At 43.5% G+C, this 27,866-nt stretch overlaps 1 protein-coding gene across 6 annotated transcripts; it reads right to left on the minus strand.

The window, feature by feature from the left end:
- PHF11 (PHD finger protein 11) lies at nucleotides 1–27,848 on the minus strand. Of its 6 annotated transcripts, XM_055335777.1 has the most exons (12): nucleotides 27,563–27,689; nucleotides 21,988–22,080; nucleotides 20,129–20,250; nucleotides 14,914–15,021; nucleotides 8,551–8,684; nucleotides 6,772–6,812; nucleotides 6,513–6,584; nucleotides 4,936–4,988; nucleotides 4,235–4,301; nucleotides 3,455–3,586; nucleotides 2,381–2,452; nucleotides 1–894 (listed from the first exon to the last, which is right to left on the minus strand). In XM_055335777.1, exons 2-12 carry the CDS (start codon nucleotides 22,004–22,006, stop codon nucleotides 713–715), a joined length of 1,002 nt encoding a protein of 333 aa, XP_055191752.1. In that variant the 5' UTR covers nucleotides 22,007–22,080; nucleotides 27,563–27,689; the 3' UTR covers nucleotides 1–712. The 6 variants fall into 6 exon arrangements, with proteins under 6 accessions (XP_055191752.1, XP_055191748.1, XP_055191754.1 ...); XM_055335773.1 differs by lacking the exon at nucleotides 21,988–22,080 and having other exon boundaries at nucleotides 27,563–27,848; XM_055335779.1 differs by lacking the exons at nucleotides 21,988–22,080; nucleotides 27,563–27,689 and adding an exon at nucleotides 27,380–27,551.
- Nucleotides 27,849–27,866: the final 18 nt, after the last annotated feature.

Below are 27,866 nucleotides of genomic sequence, written 5' to 3' on the forward strand. Positions count from 1 at the left end.
TGAAGTAAAAATAATCAGATTTATTCAATATTTAAATTTGTTATATCTGTCATCATGAGCTGGAATAGTCTCAAAAGATAAGGACAGTTGATGCATTTATTCAACATGTACTGAGCATGCTAGGTGCTGGGAGCGTGTTGGGAACTAAACACAGGAATAGTGAGCTTTGCCCTCAGAGAGCTGATGGAAGATCGAGGGGATTACATTGGGAAGTGGTGACAGGAGAAAGAAGTACTCAGACAGAATGAGGGTGGAACTGGTGTAATGAGATCTGCAGCAGGAAAGGCAGAGAAAGGGAGAAGAGCAGTGAAGGCTTCACAGCAAGATGTGCAAAGGCCCTGGGGAGACTTTACTTTCAGGAGTACCTTGTGTGTTACTGGAATCAACTTAGACACTGGAGTTGGGGGAAGGGTGGGCGGCGGTGCACCAGCACGAAGCCGCCCGAGTATTTTCAGTGCAGAGGGCAGAAGAGATGGGAGGTAAGAGCCAGTGTACTCAACATTTTATTGGAGAGCAGACGTGAGATGATAATAAGAGGGAGGAGGTAAAAAAAAAAAACACCCCGGCGGGCACGAAATGTCAACCAGCAAGAACAGGCAAGAGTTAAGGAGGATTGAAGTTTGAGGACCAGAGAGACAGGAGCGGCCTCGTCCTAACGACGTGTGGCTTGCCCAGGTCGGGTCTTCAGGGTGCAGCTGCTTGGGTGCGAGCCTCATTCCTGGTTTTGGAAGGGGTAATCCTTGGACGACACAGAAGACACCGAGAGAGAACTTGACCTCGCGTCTCTGTCTTCGTGAGTAAAGTACATGATGTGGTTCAGGTCCTGAAGTGCCTCGAGCTCTTCCTTCAGTTGCTGCTGCCTTTCTTCACAGTGATGGATCTTTCTCTGTATCGCTGCGGTAAGAAGAAACGCGACTGCAGTTTTACGAACAGGGCCCCTTCGGCCAGGTGCCTAGCACGTGTGTGCCTTGCCGCCTCTTCTGGGTCAGGCTAGGGCAGCGCACCTCTGCGTGTCTGGGAACTCAGAGCAGAGACTGTGTAAGCTACAGGCCACACTGCCCCCCGGGTTGTTGAGAGAGGGTAAGTGGAGGCAGCACGAGGTTAGAATATCAAGGATAAAGGCAAATCTTTCATTAAAATGTAGCCAATTTTTGATGTTACATAAAAGCTTTTGGTTTTATTCAGTAGCGGGAAGGCCTTTATTGTGGAAACTTAGGAAGAAGAAGATCCTTAGGCTTTATAATAATGGTGTCACTCAGTGACAGTGTGGTTTTTTGAAGACCTCAAAGTTGAACAATATTAAATCATACATAAAATGTTCCTCTAGAATACCCGTAGTTAACTTTGTGGAACGTTGGAATGGAGCAACATTAAATCAGGAGCGTGTGTGTCAGTAGGGATGCCCCCTAGGGGTCTCAGTGTCTCCTCCTAACGCCCCACCGTGATGTGTATCTTCCCAGCTAACCTATGCACGGAGTGAAAATGCAACTTTTCACAGATGAAAGTCCCCTGCAAAGTAAGCCTTTTTAGAAAAAGACTATAAAAGTAGCTTTGAAAAAATATGTGGATGCTCCCCTCAGCAGTGTGCATATATACTCAGGAGACTGTTAAAGGACAGGCCGTTTTTCCTGATAATAAATGTAATGCAAAATCTGAATGGACAGTAGAGCACTGTGGTTGTGCAGTGCACAGCCTGTGTGGCAGCTGCATAGAGAAGCCACATCAGACTCAGCCCTAAGTGGACATTTAGCCCGTTCTAAAGCATCTTGGGGGCAGGACCTCTTCACTAAATGGGTGATTATTAATATACGGTGGTGTCATACTGGTTTCAGGTGAACAATGTGATGACTCAATAAAACCTTTCCATAAAATATCAACCACTTAAGTCTCTGCCTTACCAGGCTTGCTTCTGTTTCAAAATTGTCTTTAGAATCCATGAATTCCAGCCCTCCCTCCCCCAGTAAGATTTGAAGATGAATATTGGGAGAATTAAAATTCATACACATCAAATCAAGGGGCGCAGCCGTGCAGTAGGGCCTGGCCGCCTCACCAGCTCCTGCTGAGTCCTGAACGTGTGGCCCAGTGACCTCCCACTTTGCAATCATTTAAAAAAAAGTAGAAACAAAAAATTGAGTCTCTTCCGATCACTAAGGTGTGATGTGTATGTAGAACATGTGGAAAATCGAAAGCAGCACTTGCAGCCACCTCCAGATAACGACCGTGTCCCCTCAGGTGTGAGGGAGGGATCAGACTGCGCTGTGGTGGGGTTTTTCATTTAGAAAGACAATGAACATTCTTCTAAAATATGATTTCTGTCACCTGAATAGTATTATATCCCTTGAGTATGTATAAATACTTGTGAACTATGCTGCTCACATACCTGCTTGAAAATTTACAAATACGTCGTCAAACAACCTACAGTCAAAAAGTGAAGTCCCAATTTCTTCATAGTCTGTAGAGAGAAAAACATTTTGTTTTAATTTAAATGATTTACACAGGCAGATACCGCTCACAGAAAAACCCCAAATAAGGAAAAGTCACAGCACAGCACGGCACTGTGCGACCGCACTGCGTGACCTCAGCATTAGACCGCAGGAACGGCCGTGTCCCTGGGGCCATGGTGGAAATGCAAATGCGTGGCACCTCTACCCAATCAGAAGCTCCAGAGCCTGTCAGGGGCTTTGACAAGCCCTCTGGGGATTCTGAGGGGAATGTTCAAGATTGAGAAGTGCTTAGTCTAACGTAAAGAAAAAATGAACATAAGAATATAATGAATGAATTTTTGGAAATGTTTGCTTTTAATTTCTCACTTTTGGGTTTTGCCCTCTAGAAAACCATCCCTTTCAGATGATCATATATTTGACCTCGTTGCCCACAGTATAGACCATCAGGCTTTTCCTTGTAATGTAACTGTACTTAAGCTCGTCGCGTAGGGTCTACAAAGGCTAAGTGGCCACACACCTGCCTACACAAATGGAACTTCAGTTTCCCAAAGAGCTCTTTAGGAAAGGCCCCATTTAACTAAGGGAAACATCAGACCTTTTTTCTCCTGTAAACTGTGAGTTAACGTTATCAAAGAAGACATAAGGAACAGAATCTGAATCAAATCAAAACTGTAACAGAATGCCATTCTCAGATGTTAGCAGCCAGGGGAGACCAGGGGACAGGCGTGTGACTGCATGTGGGCGCTAACCCTCCTGGTGTTCACTCTCAGCTCTGCACTTCTGCAAAGCACATCAAGACTTTGAGAGTGTCCGGGTGCTTTTCACTGAATTAATGAGTCTGAATTACCCACATCCTGTTGATGCGTAAGAGACTAGAGACCTGGAACAGTGAACTGTATTAAAGAATAAGATGAAAGAAATTGTATAGAAAGAAAACGTGTACTTTTGGTTTGTTTTATAAGTAGGTCTGCAAGAAGTCTCTACATGTAGGAATGTTGCTATTTCAGTACCTGAATCAGAAGCAGTGTCATCCATGAGTCTTTCCTGGATCAAATGAAGTTTGTCTAATATTTCTTCAAATAAATCATTAAGAAGCCCTGCTTCCTTACATTTCTTAAGAAAATCCATCTTCACAGTTGCATCTAAGAATAAGAAAAACATTTTAGAAAGAAATGGTCTTAGGGCGGCTATCATAAATCCCTTTATGGTCACTTCTTCAGGCCATGCCTAGCGGTGGATGGACACAATCCATAGGAAAACAAACACCACACCTTGATCTTTTCACTGTAATTTCATCATACCTTGTGTTTTCCCAGCTGAAACAATGTTACAGAAAGTGAAAATAAAAACTTCTTGGCCTAGACTAAGTATCTGAATCAAGAGGATTCTCTAAAATGGAGCCCCCATCGTTTTTTTTTCTGTCACAGTAACTGTGTGTCATTATGGAATGTCCCATTTCCTTGACAGAAAGCTGGAGTTACTAGCTTCAGCTTCCTGGGGGGTGGGTCACGGTACAAGAGACTGCACATCGCCGTGTTCCGGGCTCAGGGAACCCTGGCTTCCAGGCCAGGACATGTATCTGTCCTGGTACCAAAGGACAAGGGACTCTCCGCACCTAAAGTACCTTGATCTCCCGGGCTTAGGATAGAGTGGATAGTTAGGATAAAAGGTTTTTATTCTTACACTTACTACAAGTCTACAGGGATAAGGGGGAACCAACTTTGAAATCAATGGGTTATCAGTTTTATGAGTACCGTAAGGTCATATTCGATACAAAATTTATAGCCAACCTGTGTGTCTGCCATCCTCATCCTTCATGTGTTTTATGAGTCTATTCAGTGTCATCGCATTAGGTGGCTAGAGGGAGAGAAAAATCAAGATCACATCGGTTTTGTTGGCATTTGATATTGGGTAAAGCGAAAACAGTCTTTTGTTGCATTTGCCTGTGGTGAAAATCATGCGCATTTGTTTGTAGTTTACATGTAAATGTCACATTATTTTTGTATAACAAAACACCGAGAGGAATGGGCTCCTCCTGTGTAGACAGCAAGCGGAGAAGGTTGCTGGCGTATATTAATTTAGCTCATATAAGCTGATGTGTAAAAAAACCGGTTTCAAATCCCCAAAACATTTCATATACTTTACATACAATAGGAATGCACAAAATTTTTGAAAATCACGCATTCTGCAGGTCAGGTGTGGGCCGTGTAGCTGAGAAGCACTTGGCTGGGTCGGGATGCTCTCCTGCCCCTCTGCCCCTCTTAGAGCCAGAAGCACACGGCGCTGACTTGGTACCAGGACACCCGTTACGGAGGCCACGGGACTGTCGCCTCCTGAAGGCCACGTGCTAGCACACCCAAGACACACCCAGCTTGTCTTTTCCATTCATCATATTACGGTTCTGTTATCATTTCACCTGATGATCTTTAAATGGTTAAAATAAAGAAGAAACCATGTAAATAACCAGAAAGCTATAATAAAGTCAGATTACCTGTGCATGAATGCCTGTCGAGAGAGGTCTCTTTCCTCTTTTTCTTTTCACTCCTGAAAAATCAGTGGAAAATAGAAGTCATGTAGAAACTGGAATCCATAAAGGAAAAGACCGATTTTGACTACATAAAACAGGAAACTCTTACAGCAGACTTACACTACATGTTTGCAACATATGATAAAGCACCAGTTTCTAAAATAACAAAAATCTTCTAGGTCAATATGAAAAAGACAGTTGAGTAGAAAAATTAGGCAAACAGGGAACCTTGTAGGATGAGTTGATTAAATAGAAAAACAGGCTGGGTCACAGGACAACAGATACACAGCTTAAAAGATAGGGCAATACACTCAATTTTACTCCTAAGGAAAGACGTGCAAAACAATAATTTTCACCTATCAGACTGGCAGAGATGAAGGTGTTTAGCGTCTAATGTTGCAAGGATTGGGGTAATGGTGGGCTGCTGGTGCAGCTGCTGTGGGAGATGATGCGGCGGTTGTCATCACAACCACCTTGTGTATACTCTTGACCCAGCAATCTACAGTTTTCCAAATGGTACAGTCGCATAAAGGCCCACAGACGAATGGAGAAAAGCGTCAACTCCGCTATTCAGTGCGATAGGAAAAAATGGAAATAACCTAAGTGCATCGTGCAGAGAGTAGTTCAGCTGTAACTCAGGCAACTGAACACACAAGATGGAATGTAACGCAGCCTTTCAAAAATAAGGTAGATCCATTTGTACACGTACGGAAGGATCTCTGAGTGAAAGCAAAATGTAGTAGTACGTCAGTTTGTATATACAGGAAATTTTTAGAAGAATTCAAATGAAACGGGTAGTTTCTTCTGGGGCGAAGATTCCTAACAGTGTCATAATCTGCCTTTTAATACCAATACATTAAAAACTTTTTTTTTTTTTTAATTTAAAAAGCTGGGGCGCCTTAGTGGCTCAGTTGGTTGAGCGTCCAACTCCTGGTTTGAGTTCAGGTTGTGAGCTCAGGGTCATGAGACCCAGCCATGTGTCAGGGCTCCTTGCTGGGTGTGGAGCCTGCTCGAGGTTCTCTCCCTCCCCTTGTACCCCCACCCCTGCTTGTGTGCATGCTCCAAAAAAGAAAAAAAATTTTTTTAATTAAAAAAAAATCCCTATTACATTATTGTTACCTTTCCCTATCAATAAATACTGATCGAAGCTATGTTTTTACAGTCATCCCTGATAAAAGAGTACTAAAAAAATGAGGGTAACAATATCGTTTAGAGAGTGCTATTTACCACTAAGAATGCAGTTGGCCTGATACGGAGCTAAGCCTTTTCCAGAGAGGTCCTGATTCCCGGCCCCGTGAGCCTTCCAGATTCAGTGCTGGTAAGACACTGCGGTTCAGGCAGTAAGCAGAGGCCACTCGTGGGGGACGGTCCATCCCGTAACCCCCGGTAGCAGGGCCCAGTCTCCCTTAATCAGAACCTAAGAGCTAGCCATGCGTTCTTAGGAAACATTCAGGGAACGTGCAGCAAATTATCAGTTTCTGTGCACTGGAAATCCTGATACTCTTTTAGAAGAGAGGCAGTCACAAGGCAAAGCTTTTTACCACGTCCTCGTTTGATCCTCTGATTGTCCTGGGGATGGAAGGCAGCAGACAGAGAGTTTCCTGGGAGTAGGTCTAGTGTGCAAGGAAGAAAAATGCGTCTGTCACACGGCACAGAGAAACCAGCAATTTTCTAAGCATGTAAGAATGTGACTTGAAACTCTGTACTTAGGTCAGTGAGGCTGGTAAGTCAGACTCTCCCGTGTCGGTCCTACGCATGTGCCCAGCTCTGGACCCTCAGGACTAAACCTTGGAGACTTACCGTTAGCGCTGCTCCCTGGAGCATGTTGTTGGCAGAACACTCTGAAAACAGGCAATTTCAAAGAACCGTTAAACATCTTTTACTTAGACTTTTATTTATTTTTTTAAGATTTATTTATTCATTCATGATAGAGAGGCAGAGATACAGGGAGAGGGAGAAGCGGGCTCCCTGCGCGGGACTCAATCCCGGGACTCCAGGATCATGCCCTGGGCCAAAGGCAGGCACTAAACCGCTGAGCCACCCAGGGATCCCCTTACTTAAGACTTTTAAAATACCACGCCTATGTTCTTATGATTTAAAAAGGAACTAGCCTGTTTCTCCTGATGGCTTCACCCTAGATATCTGCCCAAGGAAAATGCTGTCAACACCGCGAAGCGCCTGCCCCTCCTCGCTGCCCCGGGGCCCCCCCGCAGAGGCCTGTGGGCCCCGAGGGAGCAAGCGGTCATGTAGGGAGAGCTCAGGACCCAGCTCTAGGCCGGGTTTTCACCTGGCTGCACAAAGTCCTGCTGACTTTCAACAACGGTACACATCTGTGTGCATGGATTTCGGGGGAAGCTCGTTTTCTGACTCAGCAGGCATCTCCCTGGACTGTAGAGCTGAACCGCGTGAATCTAGGATAGATCAGTGCCCTGGAACAGAAGGACGCAGCGCAGGCCAAGGAGGAGAACCGGAGACAGTGAACTCTGCGGAGCTTTCGTCCTCCTCAGGCCCAGCTACGTGCCCCTGGCTTTCCTTACGGTGCTGACCCCCAGGAGGCACAGTCCCTCTTGCCTGTGGGAATGCAGGAATTCTTTCTGTCTTACACACACACACACACACACACACACACACACACACCAGTTTCCACCTCTCACGTGCAGTCTTCCTGGCAACCCATCCCCTGACCTGAGCAAAATTAATCTCCTCAACCTTTTAGATTCCAGGATCTGAGCACTTCTGTTTGCCAGGCACTCACTTTTTTTTTTTTTTTTTTAATTATGGAACATTTCAGACGCAAAAGTGGAGGCTCCCGACCCATCACCCAGTTCAACAGTTATCAACTCAAGACGAAGCCGGTTGTGTGTGAATCCCCTCCTGCTCCCATTATGCCATGTGCTTCTATTAGTCCTGGTCTTTCTGGTCCTTCCACATGGTGACAGGTTCCCTGAGATTCAGTCCATGTCTGTTCCTCTATATTCTTACCGCACCTAGCAAGGTATCTTGTCTGTCATGGGCACTCTTCACAAATGAATGGTTTTTTTTGTTTGTTTTTTTTTCACAAATGAATGTTTAAGTAAATTTAAAAATGCATAGATGTTCACCTGATACCTGGTAATGACAAAAATGATTGTTTCATTGGGTCTCTATTAATTGGTTCTCCTGATTATACAAGATCAGTATTTTTGCAAACTTGGAGATGTAGCAGGAATTTGACTCCTTTTTGTTCATAGCTCTGCTAATAGTGTGTCGAGTGGGTGTTTGAGGTCATCGTGGAAGTCTTAATAAAATGAGCTCCTTGGGAAGGTAAAAAAATAAAAAATGAAAATTTTATAACCCATGAGTTTCTGAGCAAATCAAATATACAAAGTATGGTATAGGGATTCCTGGGTGGCTCAGTCAGTTGAGCGTCTGCCTTTGGCTCAGATTGTGATCCCAGGATCCTGGGATCAAGTCCCGCATGGGGCTCTCTGCATGGAGCCTGCTTCTCCCTCTGCCTGTGTCTCTGCCTCTTTCTCTCTGGGTCTTTCAGGAATAAATAAAATCTTAAAAAAAAAAAAAAAACTGTTCCATTATACATACTTATATATTCCTCGCGATCCATCAGTCTGTAGAACCGCATGGTCGTTCTGGGCACAGAAGAAGTGGTAACTCCTGTTACAGGCTTTTACGTCACATCCCACGGTAGCTCCCCTCCGATTACAGAAAGCGCATCTCTACAGAAGAATGAATTTTACGAAAGTAAACACCTGTTTTTCGTGATCTTTGTTAAAACATACAGACATCATTAAGTGTTATTTTTAAGCATAGCCACATCCTGCTGCTCATTTTGAAATTTCAGCAAAACCTCTCTTAGTAAACTGCTAGGTTGGCACTGACCTGTAATGATCTGGTTAAAAGCAGAAAACCCTTCTTGCTTCAAAAAAATACAAAACCCCAAACCTTTTTACCAGAGATAACTAAAAAGAGATTTATCCTGCTGTAGGCAAGGGGTCCTGTTAGGGACACTGGGGCTCACGGTGAGGGTGGTTGCTGATGGTGCCACTGAGCTGTGTGGTCCACCCGGCCCTCCCCTCTCCTAGACTCAGATCCCTCCCTGCAAATAACCCAAATAACCCTGCCTTTCAGGTCTTACAGTTTCTACTGAGGGCAGCGTGAGATTAAATAAGTGAAACCTCTCTGGAGTCTATGTAGTAGGGCCAGGAATTTAAGATTAAAAAACAAAACCCTGAGTAGCAAATTTTTTTAAGTTCAATTTATTATTATTTTTTTAAAGATTTTGTTTATCCATGAGAGACAGAGACACAGGCAGAGGGAGAAGCAGACTCCCTATGGGGAGCCCAATGCGGACTCGATCCCAAGACCCCAAGATCATGCCCTGAGCAGATGAAGGCAGATGCTCAACTGCTGAGCCCCCAGGCGCCCCTTAGGTTCAGTTTATTTGATTTCTCGCTTCTATATATTTGCCAATTGATCTGGTATTTTACATATGAAGGTGGTGTGGAGATGGCTAGGACGGTGTGTGGCAAAGGAAATCTAACTGGTTTAGGGGAGTCCAAGCCATGCCCAAAGTGATTTGATTTACATCATGCTCTGACTGAAGGGGAAGCTCGAGGAAACCACCTTGCAGAACAGGAAGTAGCTCAAACAATATCCCAAAGTCAGCACAGGCAACCATACAAGTAAAGAAAATTCAAACATGGGTAAGAAATTAGATTATGCTAAAAGTGGGATTTCAAATCAGAGCACAAAGAATGATCATTTAATATGGAGGCCACCTGGCTTTATGTGTAGAAAAAAAAATAAAGTTGTATCCCTACCTCACACTGTATTCTCAAATTTCACATGGATTAAGATGTGAACTATGAGAAAAAGTTTTAAAGTTAGTAAAAATGTATAAAGTCAGGAAAGCTAAGCAAGGAAGGAAACTCAGAAGCCACAGAGAAAAAGACTGATGCTCTGACTACATAAACAAATTTAAACTTCCATTTTTATGGTGACAGCTACCAGGAAAACAATGAAAATGTCTGAAAACAGAAACAGACTCAAAAATACAAAGCATAAAGTGGTGGTAGGTGGAGTAGGTGAAGGGGATTAAGAGGTACAAACATTTAGTTTTTAAAAAAGTAAAGCACAGGGATAGAATGCAGAGAATATAGTCAGTAATACCAGAATTTGGTGACAGATGGTAATCAAGCTTATTGTGGTCATTTCATAATGTACATAAATGTCAAGTCATTGTGTTGGGATTCCTAAAATTAATATTGTAGGTCAACCACATCAATAGAAAAAGAAAAATGTTCACTGCGTAGTTGATAAAGGTTTAAGATGGATAAATGCAGAGAAAAATGGGAAGATGCAAACCACAGAAGAAATACAAATGGTTAATAAAATTTGATTCACTTGAAGACTACCGAGTAAGCGTGATGCGGCGGGCAGTGTCCTGGGGGGACAAGGCACCCGCCCTCGTGGAGTGAACATTCAAATGGAGAGAGACCATGATCACATAAAGCAAATGCAAGAACACAGTGATAATACATGTGTGGTAAATGTCTGTCCAACCTGGGGTTTGTGTCTTCTCTTTCTTTAATTATACCTCTTAATGAACATACATTTAATTTTAACAACAACAACAAAGTAAATAAATACCTAACCCCAGTAATTATAGCAACACTAAGCCTACAGATGTCAACGTTTACCAAATGCTTAGTGCAAAGAACGAGCTAATAAAAACACATGACTTACCTTTTTTAACAGACAGTGATGATACATGCCTTGTAAGAATTAAAATAAGGTGAGGTGACACTCACTGGGTCCCAACTTCAGATTGGGGATCCGTAAAAGCCTCTCAGGAGGTGATGGAGAAGTTTAGATTTGAATAATAACCAGAGCTCCCAGTAGGCAACAACAACAACAAAAAAAAGCAGGGGGAAGGATATTCTAGGCGGAAGGTTCTATGTTCCTGTGACAAGAGTGAGCTTCATTGGCAAGCTGACTGGCAAGACGGGATGGTGGGCTGATGCCCGAGAAGAGATGCGCTTCAGGGGAGAGTCAGAGGTTACAACCCAGAGGTAAGTAAGGGTTACAAACCAGGGTAAGGAGTTGGGGGTTTTGTCTTTGTACAACAGGAACGTGAAGTGATCGATATTTTATTTTTTAAAAAAGATTTTATTCATCTGAGAGAGAGAATGAGCTGGGAGAGGGGCAAGGATGGAGGGAGAGGAAAAGAATCCCAAACAGACTCAGTGCAGAGTGTGGAGAGCAGAGCCTGGCATGCAGCCCAGTCTCACAACCCTGACAACATGGCCTGGGATGAAATGAAGACTCAGATGCTCAACTAGCTGAGCCACCCAGACGCCCCAAGATGGGTATTTTAAAGACACTACTGTGGCTGTGTGGAGAATGGGTGACGGTGAGGATGAGCCGGAGAGAGTGCAGAACACGCCTGGGTGACGTGAGCAACCGTCCTGTACTGCCGTGGGTTAGTGACGGAAGCGGGGGGCCTGCAGGGGAGCGCTGAGCGGATGCTGGGCTGGGAGCTTGACGAGAAGATGACGATGGATGAACGGTGGGGGGGTTCACTGAGGTGAGGAGGGAAGCGTTTGGATGGAGTACGTGGGTGCAGGGGCTGGAACTGTGTTCTTTGGCCAGTTTAATACGAGACACTAGTAGGTATTGACATACATCTGTCAGGTTGGTTATCACAGCGGGAGGAATAAGTATGGAATTGAAGCCATGGGAACTAGAAGAGGTCACACAGGAAAGAGGTTCAGATGGAGGAAGGAGCCTGGGAGACTCTGGGGACTGCACACTTGGGAGATTCAGCAGACAAGGAAAAATAAGCCAAGGTGCCTGGGAAGAAGCAAACAGAAAGGTAAGACACACCAGCAGTGTGTGCAGTGAATCAAAGGAAGAAAGTGCTGGGGGGCTCAGTTGCTTAAGCGCCTGCCTTCGGCTCAGGCCACAACCCAGGGTCCCAGGATCCAGCCCCATGTCAGTCTCCCCACCCTGCAGGGACTCTGCTTCTCCCTCTCACTGCCTCTCGGACCACTTGTGCTCTCTCTTTCTGTGATAGATGATAGATAGATAGATAGATAGATAGATAGATAGATAGATAGATGATAGATGATAGATAGATAGATAGATAAAATCTTTAAATAATTTTTAAAAAAGTGCAGGGCACGGACAACTGTGTGATAAATACTGATGAAAGGTCAGCTAAAGACAAAAGTGATATTGTAATGGATGGGCTTTCTGTGTACGAAGGAGGGTTTCAGATGATATATGCTGGAGGACCTAACCTGGGAGAGGGCGGCATAGGGAGGAGGTAAAGGGAAATGTAAGAGGCTTGTCCTTAAGGACGGGCAGGTGATGACTTCAAAAGTCATCAGTGGAGGGCAGCCCCGGTGGCTCAGTGGTTTAGCGCCACCTTCAGTCCAGGGTGTGATCCTGGATACCCGGGACCAAGTCCCACATTGGGCTCCCTGCATGGAGTCTGCTTCTCCCTCTGCCTGTGTCTCTGCCTCTCTCTCTCTGTCTCAAGAATAAATAAAATAAAATCTTAAAAAAACAAAACAAAATCCAGCCAAGTAAATCTGGCCATCTAGTTGGTTTCTTTTTTTAAAAGATTTTATTTATTTGACAGGGAGAGAGCACAAGCAGGAGAATGAGCAGGGGGAGAAGGAGAAGCAGGCTCCCTGTTGAGCAGGGAGCCTGATAGGGGACAGGATTCCAGGTCCCACCTCCCCCCGCCCCTCTGTCTCTCATGAATAAATAAAAAAACCCAAAGTCTAAGTGGAGGGTTGACTTTGACAACAGGTAGGCCCGAGTCTAGGGACAGAGGTGGATGGGCAGTGGTTTGGATGGTAGGACTTCCTGGCTAATGGCTTCCATTTCTCAGTAAAAATCACAAAGACACGCATACCACCGAGATGAACCCTGATGTAAACCACAGAGTGTGGGTGTTCCGACGATGTGCAAATGTAGGTTCGTTAGTTGTGACAAGGCACCACTCTGGTGGGGGATGTTGATAAAAAGGTGGCCATGAACGTGTGGGTGCAGGAAGTAGATGGGAATCTTTGTACTTTCCCCTCAAGTGTTCTGTGAACCTAAAACTGCTCTAAAAGAAGTCTATAAAAAAAAAAAAATAAGGCACAGTCATCAACTTGGGGATGGACAGTTGAGGTCGGGAGATGTTTTAAAAAAGAGATGAGAGGATATGCAACAGTAAATGTAGACGGTGGAGGGTGACGTGGAGATTCCTGTTGAGGTTTGTGGCCATGAATCTAAGATCAGTCAACGCATTTGTGGGGCTTTGTACAGTAGTTCGACTGTGAAAGTGCCAGTAGGACTCAGACAACAGACAGGTGCGTTGCCCTGGGGCAGGGCGGTGGGGGGGATTGGTTTACTAGGTGAGTAAGGAGACGTGCGCATGGACAGTGGGGACAGGGAGCCCAGGGTGTCTGCAGGACGGCGATGGTGGTGCTGGGCTGTGGCCGTGAGGTGGGGCCACTGACGGGCAAATGCAGCACAGAGGAACCGTGGGAGCTGGGTGCGCCGGGAGGGAGGCAGGTGCCTGAGGAGAATGTTCAGCCTCCCGAGCCATGAGGGAAGGCACACAGTAACAAGATTTGTTACACCCGTTTCCACCAAGGGCTGGGGAAAGCGTTCCTTCATCCACAGAAGTATGAAGTGGCACAGCCTTCCTGGGCGACAGCTTCCTAGTGTGTTTCAGTATTATTAGGGGAACTGCCTTTGACTCAGCCGCTGCACTCCTAGCAGTGGGCTTATGGCAGTGTTCAAACAAGCACACAGGACGTGTGCAAGAGGTCCGCAGCTTTAGTTGTTACAGTGAAAAACCAAAGTCGACTCATGATCTAACGAGAGCATGCTTTCATGCATTCTGGGGTATCCTGTGGAATTCCGTGCAGTCAGGAGATTGCCACAGTCATATGCCTATAGTTTTAGGAACACGGCATGTCTCTCCTGCCCTCCGAACTTCTGCACATCCTACTCCCTTTTGCTGGAGTTCCTCCTTCCCCATCTTCTTTACCCTTACTCCTCTCCAACCAGGAAGGCTTCCTGGGCCCCACCTGCACTATGGTGCTTGTTTTTTCCTTTAAAAAAAAAAAAAAGATTTTATTTATTTATTCATGAAAGACACAGAGACACAGAGAGAGGCAGAGACACAGGCAGAGGGAAAAGCAGGCTCCATGCAGGGAGCCCGACGTGGGACTCGATCCTGGGACTCCAGGATCACGCCCTGGGCCAAAGGCAGATGCTCAATCACTGAGCCACCCAGGTGTCGCAATGAAAGGCTTTTCATAGAGGAAGGGTACTGTAACAGAACCAATGGGGTAACTGCTCTACACTCTGTCTTCCCAAGGGGAGCCAACCCAGGTCCAAGGGGACTGATCCTGATTAATTATGTGCAAAAGTTTTCAGAAGGGCTCTTATTCCATGCCTGGGAAATGGACTTTCTCTTGCCAGACAGGAACAAGAAAGACTGACACTGCAGTTGTTGCCTGTGACCACCGTGTGAGCACAAGAGAACCAACTGATGTGGACAGGATGACAGGAAGGGTGATGGGCTCCTGGGGACACCATTAAGTCACTAAATCAACTGACTCTGAAGCCAGTTTTCCCCCTGGCTAAGTGAGAAAATAAGCATCCTTTTCGTTAAAACCAGTTTGAGTTGGGGGTTCCTTTTACTTACAGCCAAAAGCATTCTAACTCATATCTACTTTGCTGGCGAAGTATGTTGTAGTTTATTTTAAAATAGTTAAGTGTTCATTTGAATCTAAGTTTCCAGTACAGGTCCTATGTCTTTCAGCTCCCCAAGATGTGTTTCTATCCCTGGTTTACCAATCAAATCGACCTCCTTTTGGAAACATCCCCTTCAAGATCTGTTCAACTTGTAGGAGTAATAAAATCATTTATACTTACCAACTTCCTCCCTCTGTGGATTTCTTTTTTTACTGATTCCACATCAAAATTTCTATCTTGATTACATGGATCATGATCCTCACATTCCACAAGTGCTGAAGAATATAGCTATGGATTGGGAAAAGAAAAAATTCAGAGTATGTACAAAGTACCGCTGAAAGCTACAAATCAGAAAATGGTATCACGAGGTACTTACCAGGAGTGGAAGATGGATTGGGGGTATAACAGTGACCACCTTCTGGGGTATGTAAGCAGATCACAAGCCACCCTGCTTTTCTTTGGAAGTGGCCCCAATTCCCAGACATGTTTATACTGCATAACCCTGACCCCCAGTGGTTAATTGGACCTGGTTGGGTCCCTGACCCAAAGCTGAATCAACTGGACTCCCTCTCCTGAGGGAGTGGAATAGACTCTGAGCCACATGGTAGAGAGCAAGCCAGTATGCAGAGAGGAATATGGAAACGAGGGCCAGGGAGGACAAGATGGGTCCCTGATGGCTTCCTAGCTACTGTTCTTAGACCTGCCTGCATGCCTGCCTTCAGGAGCCATGAAATGCCCCTGCAGTCTGATTAAAAATCCACTTTTATGTTTAGGCTGGCTCAAGTTTCTATGTGTTACCTGAAACCAAAAGAATCCAGCCTCTCTCTGAACTGAATGTCAACATTACACAATGCAATCACAAAGCTATCTACAGATTCAATGCAATCTCTATCAAAATGCCAATAGCAGTCTTCAGGGAACTAGAACAAATAATACTAAAATTTGTATGGAACCACAAAAGACCCCAAATAGCCAAAGCAGTCTTGAGAAAGAAGAACAAAACTGGAAGTATCACAACCTCAGATTTAAGGATACACTATAAAGCTGTAATAAAACGTCTGGTACTGGCACAAAAACAGACATATAGATCAATGGAACAGAACAGAAACTCCAAAAATAAACCCATGATTGTATGCCCAACTAATCTTCAACAAAGGAGACAAGAATATACAATGGGGGAAAAGACAGTCTCTTCAATAAATGGTGCTGGAGGGCAGCCCAGGTGGCTCAGCGGTTTAGCACCGCCTTCAGTCCAGGGTGTGATCCTGGAGACCCAGGATCGAGTCCCATGTCCAGCTCCCTGCATGGGGCCTGCTTCTCCCTCGCCTCCCCCCTGCCCTTTCTCTGTCAATCATGAATAAATAAAATCTAAATAAATAAATAAATAAATAAATAAATAAATAAATAAATAAATAAATGGTGTTGGAAAACAACACACACATGCAAAAGGATGAAACTGGACCACTTTCTTGTATCATACACAAAAATGAACTCAAAATGGACTAAAGTCCTAAATGTGAGACCTGAAACCATAAAACTTCCAGAAGAAAACACAGGCAGTAACCTCTTAGACATCAGCCATAACATTTTTCTAGATCTGTCTCCTCAGACAAGGGAAACAAAAGCAAAAATAAATTATTGGGACCACACCAAAATAAAGCTTTCGCACAGCAACGGAAACCATCAATAAAATGAAAAGGCAACCTGCTGACTAGCAGAGGATATCTGCAAATGATATACCTGATAAGGGATTAATATCCCAAACAGATACAGAACTCCTGTGACTCAACACTAAAAAACCAAATAATCTGATTAAAAATGGGCAGAAGACCTGAAAAAATATTTTTCCAAAAAAGATGTACAGATAGCCAACAGACACATGAAAAGATGCTCAGCATCACTTAACATCAGAGAAAAGTAAATCAAAACCACAATGAGATGTCACCTCACACCTGTGAGCATGGCTGGTATCCAAAAGGCAAGAAATAAGTGTTGGTGAGGATGTGGAGAAAAAGGAACTCTCATGCACTGCTGGGGGGAATGTAAATGGCTAAGCTACTGTGGAAAACACTATCAAGTTTCCTCTAACAACTAAAAATAGAAATACCATAGGATTCAGTAATTCCACCACTGGGTATTTGCCCAAAGAAAATGAAAACACTGATTCTGGGATGCCTGGGTGGCTCAGTGGTTAAGCTCTGCCTTCGGCTCAGGGTGTGATCCTGGAGTCCCGGGATCGAGTCCTGCATTGGGCTTCCTGCATGGAGCCTGCTTCTCCCTCTGCCCGTGTCTCTGCCTCTCTCTGGGTCTCTCATGAATAAATAATATCTTAAAAAAAAAACATTGATTCAAAAAGATACACTCACCCTGTGACACTCACTGTGTTTACTGCAGCATTATTTATATGAGCCAAGATATGGAAGCAATCCAAGTGTCCATTGGTAGATGAATAGAAAAAGAAGGTGGTGTGTGTGTGTAATATATATAGTAATATATTAAAAATATAAAATATAATATTATAAAATATTTATAAAAATATAAAATGGAATATTACTCAGTCATAAAAAATGATATCTTGCCATTTGCAACAACATGGATGGACCTGGAGGGAATCATGCTAAGTGAAATGACAGAGGAAGACAAATACCATATGGTTTCACTTATATGAGGAAACTAAAAATAAATGAGAAAAAAAAAAAAAAAAGGAAGAAACAGACAATAAACTGGTGGTTGCCAGAGAGGAGGGTGGGAGGGTACGGGCAAAAAGGGTGAAGGGGGGCAGCCTGGGTGGCTCAGTGGTTAAGCTCTGCCTTCGGCCCAGGGCGTGATCCTGGAGACCAGGGATTGAGTCCCACATTGGGCTCCCTGCATGGAGCCTGCTTCTCCCTCTGCCTGTGTCTCTGCCCACCCCCCATGGCTCTCATGAATAAATAAATAAAATCTTAAAAGAAAAAAAAAAGGGTGAAGGGGAATGGGTGGTATAAGCTTCCAGTCATGGGATGAGTTAGCCACAGCATAGGGAATACAGCCAGTGGTATTGTAACTGCACTGTTATGGTGACAGACAGTGACCCTGATGGTGAGCATAGCACAACGTACAGAGTAATAGAATTACTTGATATGTTTATACCTGACCCATGTAACATTGTGTGTCAACTACAATTGTTTTTATACTTAAGTTAGAAAAATATATATTAGAAAAAGGTGATGAAACAAATAAACCACCACCACCAACAACAACAACAAAACCCAGGAAAAAGCTTAATTCAAAGTTCTAGACCTCTATGGAAAAAATATTACTGAACATTCCTGAAATCCATAAAAGATATTAATTGCTGGAGACAGACTCTGTTGATGCATAGAAGCACTCATATCATTCCCCGCCCCCCCCCCCCAATTTCACTGGAAATTTCACTAAATTCACTAAATTTCACTAAATTTAGTGAACCAATTTCACTAAAAATTTCACTAAATTTCACTAAATTTAGTGAACCAATTTCACTAAAAATTCACTGGAATTCCAGTTAAAATTCCAATAGAAATTTGTGTGAAACCTTGTGAACTGATCCTAAAATTCAAAGCACCAAAAAATAGCTATAGCTTATCATAAAATCACAGTGATTAAGACAATGTTATACCAGCTCAGGGATAGACAAAGTGATCAGTGGAAGAGAATAGAGCCAGAAACAGATCTGTGCACAAATGTTATATTGTTAGCACATTGGATTAACAGCGAGAGTTCCAGAAGGAGACTGACAGCCTGGGTAAGAATCCTGACTCCACTTACAGCTGTGTGACCGTGGGCAAGTGATTTAACTTCTCTGTGCCTCAGTTGTTTCATCTTTAGCTTGGGCATAGTAACGATACCTACCTCTTAGGGTTGCTGTAAGGATTAACAGTTTAATGCAGGTTAAGCTCCCAGAACAGTACCTTACACCTGGCGAACACTAAATAATAATGGGAGTTACCATTATTATCACTATAAGTCAATGAGAAAAGAACTGATTAGTCTATAAATAATGCTGGGAAAAGTGGTTACTCATAAGAAAAAAAAAAAAAGAGGTCCCTACTTTACAGAGTAGTCTAAATAAATTCCTGTTGGATTAATAAACTAAATGAGAATGCCAAATTTTAAAATTTTGGGGAAAAAAGAGAACCTCAGTAAAGGAAAGAATTTCTTAGGGGAAAAAAAATCCTACAAATTATAAAGGGAAATAATGGCAAACTTAAGTACATTATAAGTCTCTGACAGGAAACACCACAAATTAAAAGCCAACATATGTAATAAAGCATTAGAATCGATTTATATACATAAATACATGTAAGCAAAATCAGGATCTCAAAGACAAAATGCAGTCTACAAACACAAGTCACAGAAGCAAGAAACAACTGTGCAAAAGCACAGCCAAATGAGGTACAATCGCCCTAATGATCTAAGGAATTGCAAATGCAAGCAAGAGACCATTTTATTTCACATACATTCATTGGAGGAAAAAAAATTAAAATTTCATCGTATTATGTACAGCAAGGAGAGAAACAAATTCTGAAACAGTGCGTCAGTCATACTTGCTGCAATCCTTTTGGAGAGCAATTTGGCACATGCAGTGAGGTGCAAAACGCTCCCTGTGTCCAGCAATTCTGGTTTTAGCGATGTGCCCTATACCTGAGAAATTTTCCCATGAAACAGGAGACCTATACAAAGATGTTCATGACTGCTGGTTAGTTATATGAAAAAAGGTATAGAAACCTAAAAATGCTCATTCAGATGACAATAGTTTAGTAGTGACAGTCGCAAAATGGAATTCTGTAACATTTAAAATGAAAGATGTAGGAGTTAAATTTATCACATGGATAAATCTCAACAGTCACAGAACTTGACTGAAATTATACAAAGTCCAAGAACATATAAAACAATATCATAACGCACTTAAATATACATGGTGAGAACATAAAATATATAAGATATTAAAAAACAGCACATCGGTGATGGCAATTATATTTCAAGAGGGATCGTGGAGGGGGAACAGAGAGAATTAGAGAATCCTTAACTATCTGTGTTTTATTTCTTTAAAAAAAAACTCAAGCTAAAGCAAATACATTATACTTTTACAAATCTGGGTGCAATGTCTAGAGGTACTGGTTATATTTGAAATATCTCATTAAGATATCTTCAAAGAAGCTTCTTCATCATAATTGTGTTTGATCAGTTATAAATAAAGCTAAAATGGAATAAGATGGTAAGATCTGAAACAGTTTAAAAAGTTAGAAAAATATGCTCCCCAAATCCCCACTTAAAAGCCTAAATCATGGCCAACTCATCATTGTCTGCAAAGCAATTTTTATCTATTTGGGTATGTCCTTCTCTAAAAGGACTCATGAGTTTTCAAGTAACTTACCAAACAATTTTCATGAGCAGCTATATTCTCTGATTGTGCAAAGTATAGGACACTATACTCGATGTCTTTGGGGCAGAGTGCACATGTCCTTTTTTCCATCTTTTCTGCAACCTGAAAGACACCTATAAGTAACATCCCTGATGAGAAATGGAAAAGTGGAACTTCTTGGTCTCCATAACTCCTCCACCAGTCTCAAAGTAGAAGGCAGAGCACTTGTTTTTATGAGAGATTCTCAACTTTCAGAGAAAGAAAAAAAAAATGGTACCCAAGTGGAGAAGCAATTTATTGTGTATTTCTTAAATGGCTTAATGAAAGGAAGGATCATAAATTAATGAATTCATTTAAAATGTCTAAACAGGGATCCCTGGGTGGCGCAGCAGTTTGGCGCCTGCCTTTGGCCCAGGGCGCAGTCCTGGAGACCCGGGATCGAATCCCACGTCGGGCTCCCGGTGCATGGAGCCTGCTTCTCCCTCTGCCTATGTCTCTGCCTCTCTCTCTCTCTCTGTGTGACTATCATAAATAAATAAAAAAAATTAAAAAAAAAGAAAAAAAAATAAAATGTCTAAACATGTGCTTCTTTATTCAAGAAGCACAATGAGGGGCTGCCTGGCGGGCTCAGTCAGAAGAGCATATCACTCTTGATGTGGGGAACGGGAGTTTGAACCCCATGTTGGGTACAGAGGTTACTGAAAGAGAAAGACAGACAGACAATCTCGACTTTAAACATAGAGCTCTCAAAACACTGCCTTGGCAATACTAAGCTCTCAATAATTATTATTATTGCCAATATAAATCAAGAAAACAATGATGTGCTCAATAAATAGTGCTCTGGTTAACTGCCTGTAAAAATAATTTTAGACCTCTATGTCAAACTATATTCAAAGATATATTCTGAGTGAATTAAAGAAGTAAATGAGCAATGTGCTTTAATTTAAATGCACTTTAATCTAGCATTATAAGAACTTAGGAGAGCAAGATACAAAAAGGCAGGAAATTTATTTATTTATTTTTAAAGAAAGGGATGGAAGAAAGGAGAGGAACCTAAGAGGAGGAGAGGTAAGAAGAATAGGGAAGAGACAGAGAGGGAGAAAGAAGCCATTGGTTTCCGAAACCCCACTGGGCAGGACAGTGAAGGGTAACTTTCTCTAACCTATGAGTTTGCTATTATTTTGGCCATAAATATCCATTTAACAATTTTTTTTTTTTTTGCCCTTTCCAATGCTTATCCTCTTATTGATTTGGTTTTTTGCAGGACATACTTGTTTTTAATCTTCAAGTTTTAGTTTTGAAACAAAGATTTATTTTACCATTTAATGGTGAGAATGTTAAATTTAGATGAGGTTAACCAGTTAAGGTGTTCCTAAAAATTCTTATTATTCAAACGTGTAAGACCTTAAGACCTCTTGGTGTCTCTCTGAAATTAGATCTTACATTTCACAAAGTCAGAAGATTGCACTTTGGAGGAGCATTTATCTCACATTTGGATGGGTTTCTTTTTTCTTAAGATTTTATTTATTTGAGAGAGAGAGAACACAGAGGAACACAGAGGAAGAGGGGGAAGCAGACTCCCTGCTGAGCAAGGAGCCAAAAGCGGGGCTCCATCCCAGGACCCTGAGATCATTACCTGAGCCAAAGGCAGACGCTTAACCCACTGGGCCACCCAGGCGCTCCCCAGATGAGTTTCTTTAATTAATTTATGTCTCCTAGATTTGAGTCCTAATTAGTAGGGATACAAATTTATAGTACCGCCACTCCTTACCAAGAAAAAGGGGGCAGGACTAAGAGAAAAATCCTTAAATGGAATGGAACAGGCCAGCTGCCTCTTCATTCATTTCAAACCACCACCAATTTGGGAGCACCTTTTGTAGGAAGAGCCATTTTGCTGGGCACTCCAGAACAGTACTGTCCAACAGAAGCATAATGGGAGCCACAGCTGCAAAATTTCTAGGGGCCTTGTGAAAAGAAGCAAAAGAAACAGGTGAAATTAATTTTAATAACATGCTTTATTCAAATATATCCAAAATATTATCCTTTCAACATTTGATCAATACAAAAAAATTATTCAGGAACGCCTGGGGGGCTCCGGCCGTTGAGCATCTGCCTTCAGTTCAGGGCCTGACCCCGGGGTCTCAGGATGAGTCCCGCATTGGGCTCCCCACAGGGAGCCTGATTCTCCCTCTGCCTGTTTCTCTGCCTCTCTTTCTGTGTCTCTCATGAATAAATAAAATCTTAAAAAAAAAAAAATTCATTCTTTAGTACTGAGTCTTTGAAACCCAGTGTATTTTGCAGTTATAGTGTCTTAACTGAATAAACCACATTTTAATTGCTCCACAGCCATGGGTAGGGAACAGCACAGCAGAGGATATAAAGAAATAGGAGACAGAATTGTTGCCTGCAAGAAGCTAACAAAATAAAATAACAGAAAAATGCCATAAAGTAGTATACTGCTGAGTGGAGAAACAATACGTGCTATGGATCCAGGGGAGGAAGTGGTCCCTTTGTCAAGAACAATGGGCCTGGAGCTGGTACTACCTGGAGAGATGGAAGGGGAGGGGGGTGGGCAGGAGGGCCTGGAGACAGAAGTAGCCATGTGGGGAAAAGCCAGGGAAAAGCTGAGAGGTTTGACCAAGGAGGCAAAAAACCAGCCAGCCTGAAGGAGGTCTCTGTGCAGAGGAAGCTGGAAAAGAATTTGAGAAACAGATGGGGAAAGCCTGGCAGGAGGGATGTTTGAACAGGGGAATAACATGATGAAAGAGTTGTTTTAAACAACTAAACTTCAATAAAAAAGAAACAAAAACACAACCGGGGGGCGGGGTGGGGAAAGGATATTACAAAGTTGCCAAACAAAGAGACAATCAATGTGAATGCTTTTCTTGGTCTGAGTAAATAATTACAATGGGGGTGGGGGGGAGTTGTTATAAGCTCCATCACAATGCATGGAGAGAAATACTATGCTCCTGTCAGTAGTTCCCCAAACAAGTGTTAGGTTTGATGTCATTTCAATTTAAATCCCAAGAATGTTAAAGAACTTGAGAAAAATAAAGAAAAGATTATTTGCAGGGATAGACATGGACTTGGAGAAAACTTTGAAAAAAACCCAAACAAGAGTAGAGTATCTGCCTACCTAATTTAAAACCATATTATAAAGATACAACTAGGACAGAAGAGTATCTGACTACATGAAAAGAAAGGACAACAAAGTGCAGAGAAGTAGAACGTAATCTTTGTGCCTTTAATATACCATAAGGAGGGATTTGCATTTCTTCTCTGGCACTGATGTCCTCAGCCCGTTTTCTATTAGGTTATTCGCTATATTCTTATTGATTTAGGAGCTTGTCATGTATTCAGTGTGACCCTTTGTTATTTATGTGGTCTTTTAACTGTTTCTAAGGTTCTGTGACATAAAGAATGTTTGGATGTTTTATTTGATGGAATTATATCTTTTATGGTTTCTACTTTTGGGTGAAGGAGACATAACTTAGAAAACACCCCTATTGTCTTCTAAAATGTTAAATTATTTTTATATTACATATTAGTGTGAAATTTATTATAAAGTATGAGATGGAGATCTAACTTATTTTTATAGTGGTTAGCTCTGATTTAAATCTCCTTTTCATATATTTAATTATTACATATGTTTGGGTTGTTCTTGTATTTCTATTTTGCTCCTTTGTCACTTCCTCCTCCAATATGGCACTTCATAATTTTCAATGCTTTAGAATATATTTTAATATTTAACAACATAATACCCTATCCTAGATGAAAATGGGGGGAGGGGGGGAGAATTCCAATATTTTAGTCACCTCAAGCCCAAAATCTATTTTGATTAAATTCTGTATTCTTATTTAAAAAAAGGACACAAATTGGACATGAAATTTTGTAAAGCACAGGCTTAAGAGAAAAAAGAAAAAGCATCAAGCAGTTAGGAGGATGGAATAAAAAGCAATAAAATAATGTAACATGATAGGCATGCAGTGCTCCTTGTGTAAGAGCTAGACTTTTTTTTTCCTCACTGTTACCCTTTTCTTGTGAAAAGCAGGATGTACAGACAGGGCCAATGTAATGTGGCTGAGCTGTCAGGCCATGGATACCTGAACATGGCCCCCCTGTTTGCTCTGGGGACTCTGCCCATCTGAGTTGCACTCCTAAATCCACAGGCTTCTAGGGTTTTGGCAACTGGGAAGGCCTTTTGACCTAGAGTATCCCCCCCCTTCCCCCCATGGAAAGAACCCCAAAGTGGGACACACAGGCTCCCCCTAATGGCTTTTCCTTGGTAAAACATCTCCTCATCATAGTTTCCTAAAAGACCTTGGCTCTCACTTGTCCATGCTTCCACACTGGAAGCATTCCAGACATATGTAACTGTCTGCAGTTGGGGCAATCACCTGAGAGGCTTTTACATAGACAGACATCCCCCCGCTGATCTGAACACTGCTACGTGCTATCTGAAACTCCAGGACCAAATACATTTGGATCTCACCTGAATTCAGTAACTATAGATTCAGACAGTGAGGGATAGGTGTCTTATGGGGGCTGGGGCATTTTAGGGAAGAGTCTATTGGTCTCTAGCAGCAGCTGACACAGGAATAATGGACAGCAGGGCTCCCCAACGTCCTTCTACTGTGTCTAGCAGACCTAAGGACTCAGAGACTAATCTAACAAGAATTCTCAAAAGATGAAACTGATGGCCAAGAAAAGTTCTACTGAATGAAGCTGCAGAGAAATGATAAGCCAGGGACACATGAACTGTGACTAACTCAAACCAACACAGTGAATCTCAGGCTCTCCAGGTCCACCTCACCTGGGAAGGGATTGCTAAGCCCACAGCCTCTGCAGGAGTGTCAGGGATATCTTCTAAATGTTCCCCTTCCCAGGCATGGTCTTAAAGCCCACCAGGCAAGGGCAATCCAGTCAGAGGACAGAATCTGGGATAGCCAGATAGGATAGCCAAGAAACACATTTAACCATTACATGAGTGGATGATAGAATGAGAGTCACCAATCCTATTAATTCCATTTACAATCCCCTTCTGGTAGGGTATGATTTATGTTCTGGACATGCCACCAATTTATGGTGCTGGCTTGGACATTTCTTCCTCTTTTCTTCTTTTGGATCAACTTAACTTTTATTGCAGCTTACTATTTTAGTTCTTTCCATTAGATACCAGTTTTGTGGGAGAAGTAAATTTTATCACTGAGTCCAGTGACTGCACACCTTAAGTAGATAAAGACCAAAACAGAAGAGGAGTAAACATTACCTAGAGGCTTGGTAATGAACTTGGAAAATAAATGGCTTCATTGGATTGCCCCTGGATGATGTGACTAGATATAACTTTGGGATGAGTATGTATTTGGGAGAGCCAGAAAGCATTACTGGGGACAGCTTTAGAACGTACAAACAAGAATAAGGATGTGTGTGTTGCAGGAGAGGGGTGGTGGACAGCCAAGGAGTAGGATGTTCAGTGGACTTCTTTACAATTATCTAACTTAGTCACACACAGGGATGATCCTCAACAGACAGGTTTGTACTATGTTACTTGATTTCCTTGGGCACAGTTGACAGTCCCAGAGGACCTACCTGCCCAACTCTCAGATATACAGAATTCAGACAAGTTTTTAGTTCGGATCAGGCTGGTTTCCCTCTTGTGAAAGACATTCTCTATCACCAAGAGAATAGAAGCCAAGCTAATTCTTAGTGGTACACACAAGCCCACTCATGCCTTCAACAAAGTCTTAGTAAGAACCTATTATGCACTGTCTTAGGCACTACAAATAAAACAGAGAATGAGAGTTTCAACTTTCATGGAACTTATATGCTAGTAGTAGAGACAGCTAAGTATTTTTCCTGCTAGCAATAAGGGCTATGAAAAAAATAGAGCAGGGGAAGAGGTAGAGAGTCATGAGGGTGCTGGGGTGCTCCTTATACAGGAAAGGCATGCAAAGCTGCAGAGGATACACTTGAGAAAGACTTGAATTATGGTGGGGAAGTGAGAAATGGGAGGCAAAAAGAAAGACACTGAAGCAGGGATGGGTTTGGCGGCTTGGAGGACCCACAGGGCAGTGAGGGGTGGCAGAGGCATCAAGATGGCCGGGGGACAAGATCAGACCAGGACATGGGGTACACTGTAGGCCACACTAAGAGATTATTCTGAAGGCAATGAGAAACTATTGAAGGCCTGGGGAGAATCACATCTGCTTTTTGTTTTTTAAAGATCCTCTTGGCTGCTGTGCAGCTTGTTTCTCTGAAAGGTTAGAGTAGGAGTGAGGCCAATACTCCAGGCAGGTCAGGAGATGATGGTGCACTGGGGCTGGGATGGTTGCACAGGTGAGAAGCAGTCAGGCTCATGATACATTCTGAAAACAGAACAGACTGGTCTGATGAATGCATTAGATGGGAAGTGAAGAAGAAAGAGTGTCACTGAGGGCAGTCTGGACCGGAAGGGGGGGAAGGCAGGCTGGTGGCTGAACAGGTTTGGAATATATGAGTATATGCAGAGAAATAAGAATTCTCTTTGAGACATACTCAGTTTTACACCATCCTAGGCACTGATGAAGTTGGTTCTACAAATCTGGAGTTTAGGGAAAAGGTCAGGTTGGAACCTCATCTCCAAGAACATTCTATAGATAACACCAGCTGAATAAATAAATCCAACGGCTGGAGTTGTGGTTGCCACATGACCTTCTGAGGCCGGTCCTTTGTTGTGTCATCACCTCTGTATGGTACACCCTTTCAACCTACCTCTGGTTGATCCTTGCCCTTTAAAACTATGGGCATCCTGGTCTCCATAAAGCTCTCCCTAAACACGGGGCTGAGTTAGGAACCCTTCATTTGGGCCTTTGTGACTGTCTACGGCAGGGTCTGCCTAACTCCTCTCTGTGTCCCAGGATCTAGCCGGCAGCCCTGCACACGGGAGGGGCGCTACACCTGAGAGTGAAGGGAAGGTGCAGACTCACAAGACAAGCTGCCTTACTCACAGGACCCCCCCCCCCCCAGGAGCTGAACTACTAAATGGGAAGGAGTGGCTGGTTCCAAAGAATCACAGTCTCTGCAAGAACCTTCCCAACTGCTCCCGGAGACCCAGCTGACCACTGCTCTTCAAGGAAGGGCCCACCTCCCGCCTACTTGTAGGGCACCAGCCTTTCAGGGCTGGATGGGCTGCCCGCGGAGAGTGGCCGTTGGTCTCCCTCGATGCCTCCTCCGTTACCAGGGTAGCAGGGCGGCAGCAAGGGGAGGGGGAAGAGGAAGACGCACCTCCCACAGGTGGAGCTCCAGGCTGCGGACTTGGCCCCCCGGGGCCGCCGAAGAGGAGGCGGCGGCGGCCAGGCCTCGTAGCCCCGCGGGCGGGGACGCAGTGCTCCGAGCAGGCCCTGGGACCCGCCCTGCGCCACCGGGCCTGCACCCTCTCTGCGCCGCCCGCCCGGTGAGGGTACTCACCGGTGGGGTGCGGGAACTGGTCGCGGCCGTCCCGGGCCTCGGCCCTGCTGGCTCCGTGGGCTGACCTGGCCGCCGCCGGGTCCATGGTGCACCTTCCGCGGCCGCCCGCCCGCTGCACGCAGCGCCGGCACTTCCGGAAGTTCACGGGCAGCGCCAGAGTTTCGTTTTCGCAAAAGCTACGATGACTGATTTCCTCTGCCCAGGGGGAAATTCTGGGCGGGAGACGCAAAGGGTTTTCCGCAAAGGGTTTCCCAGACGGAGTTTTCATTCAAAGGGGAACTCGCATCTTCTACGATCCGAGTAC

This window comes from Nyctereutes procyonoides, unplaced genomic scaffold (assembly GCF_905146905.1).
Source record: "Nyctereutes procyonoides isolate TBG_1078 unplaced genomic scaffold, NYPRO_anot_genome, whole genome shotgun sequence".
Taxonomy (NCBI): Eukaryota; Metazoa; Chordata; class Mammalia; order Carnivora; family Canidae; genus Nyctereutes; species Nyctereutes procyonoides.

Bases quoted from the DNA above. Each gene is read 5' to 3' on its own strand.
- PHF11 (XM_055335773.1), bottom strand. From the start codon at position 27,830: ATGAAAACTCCGTCTGGGAAACCCTTTGCGGAAAACCCTTTGCGTCTC. The intron at 15,022-20,128 runs GTAAGTTACTTG...CCCAATCCATAG, and splicing joins CTGCTCATGAAAATTGTTTG to CTATATTCTTCAGCACTTGT. The intron at 4,989-6,512 runs GTAAAAAGCTTT...CTGATTTTTCAG, and splicing joins GAGGATCAAACGAGGACGTG to GAGTGAAAAGAAAAAGAGGA.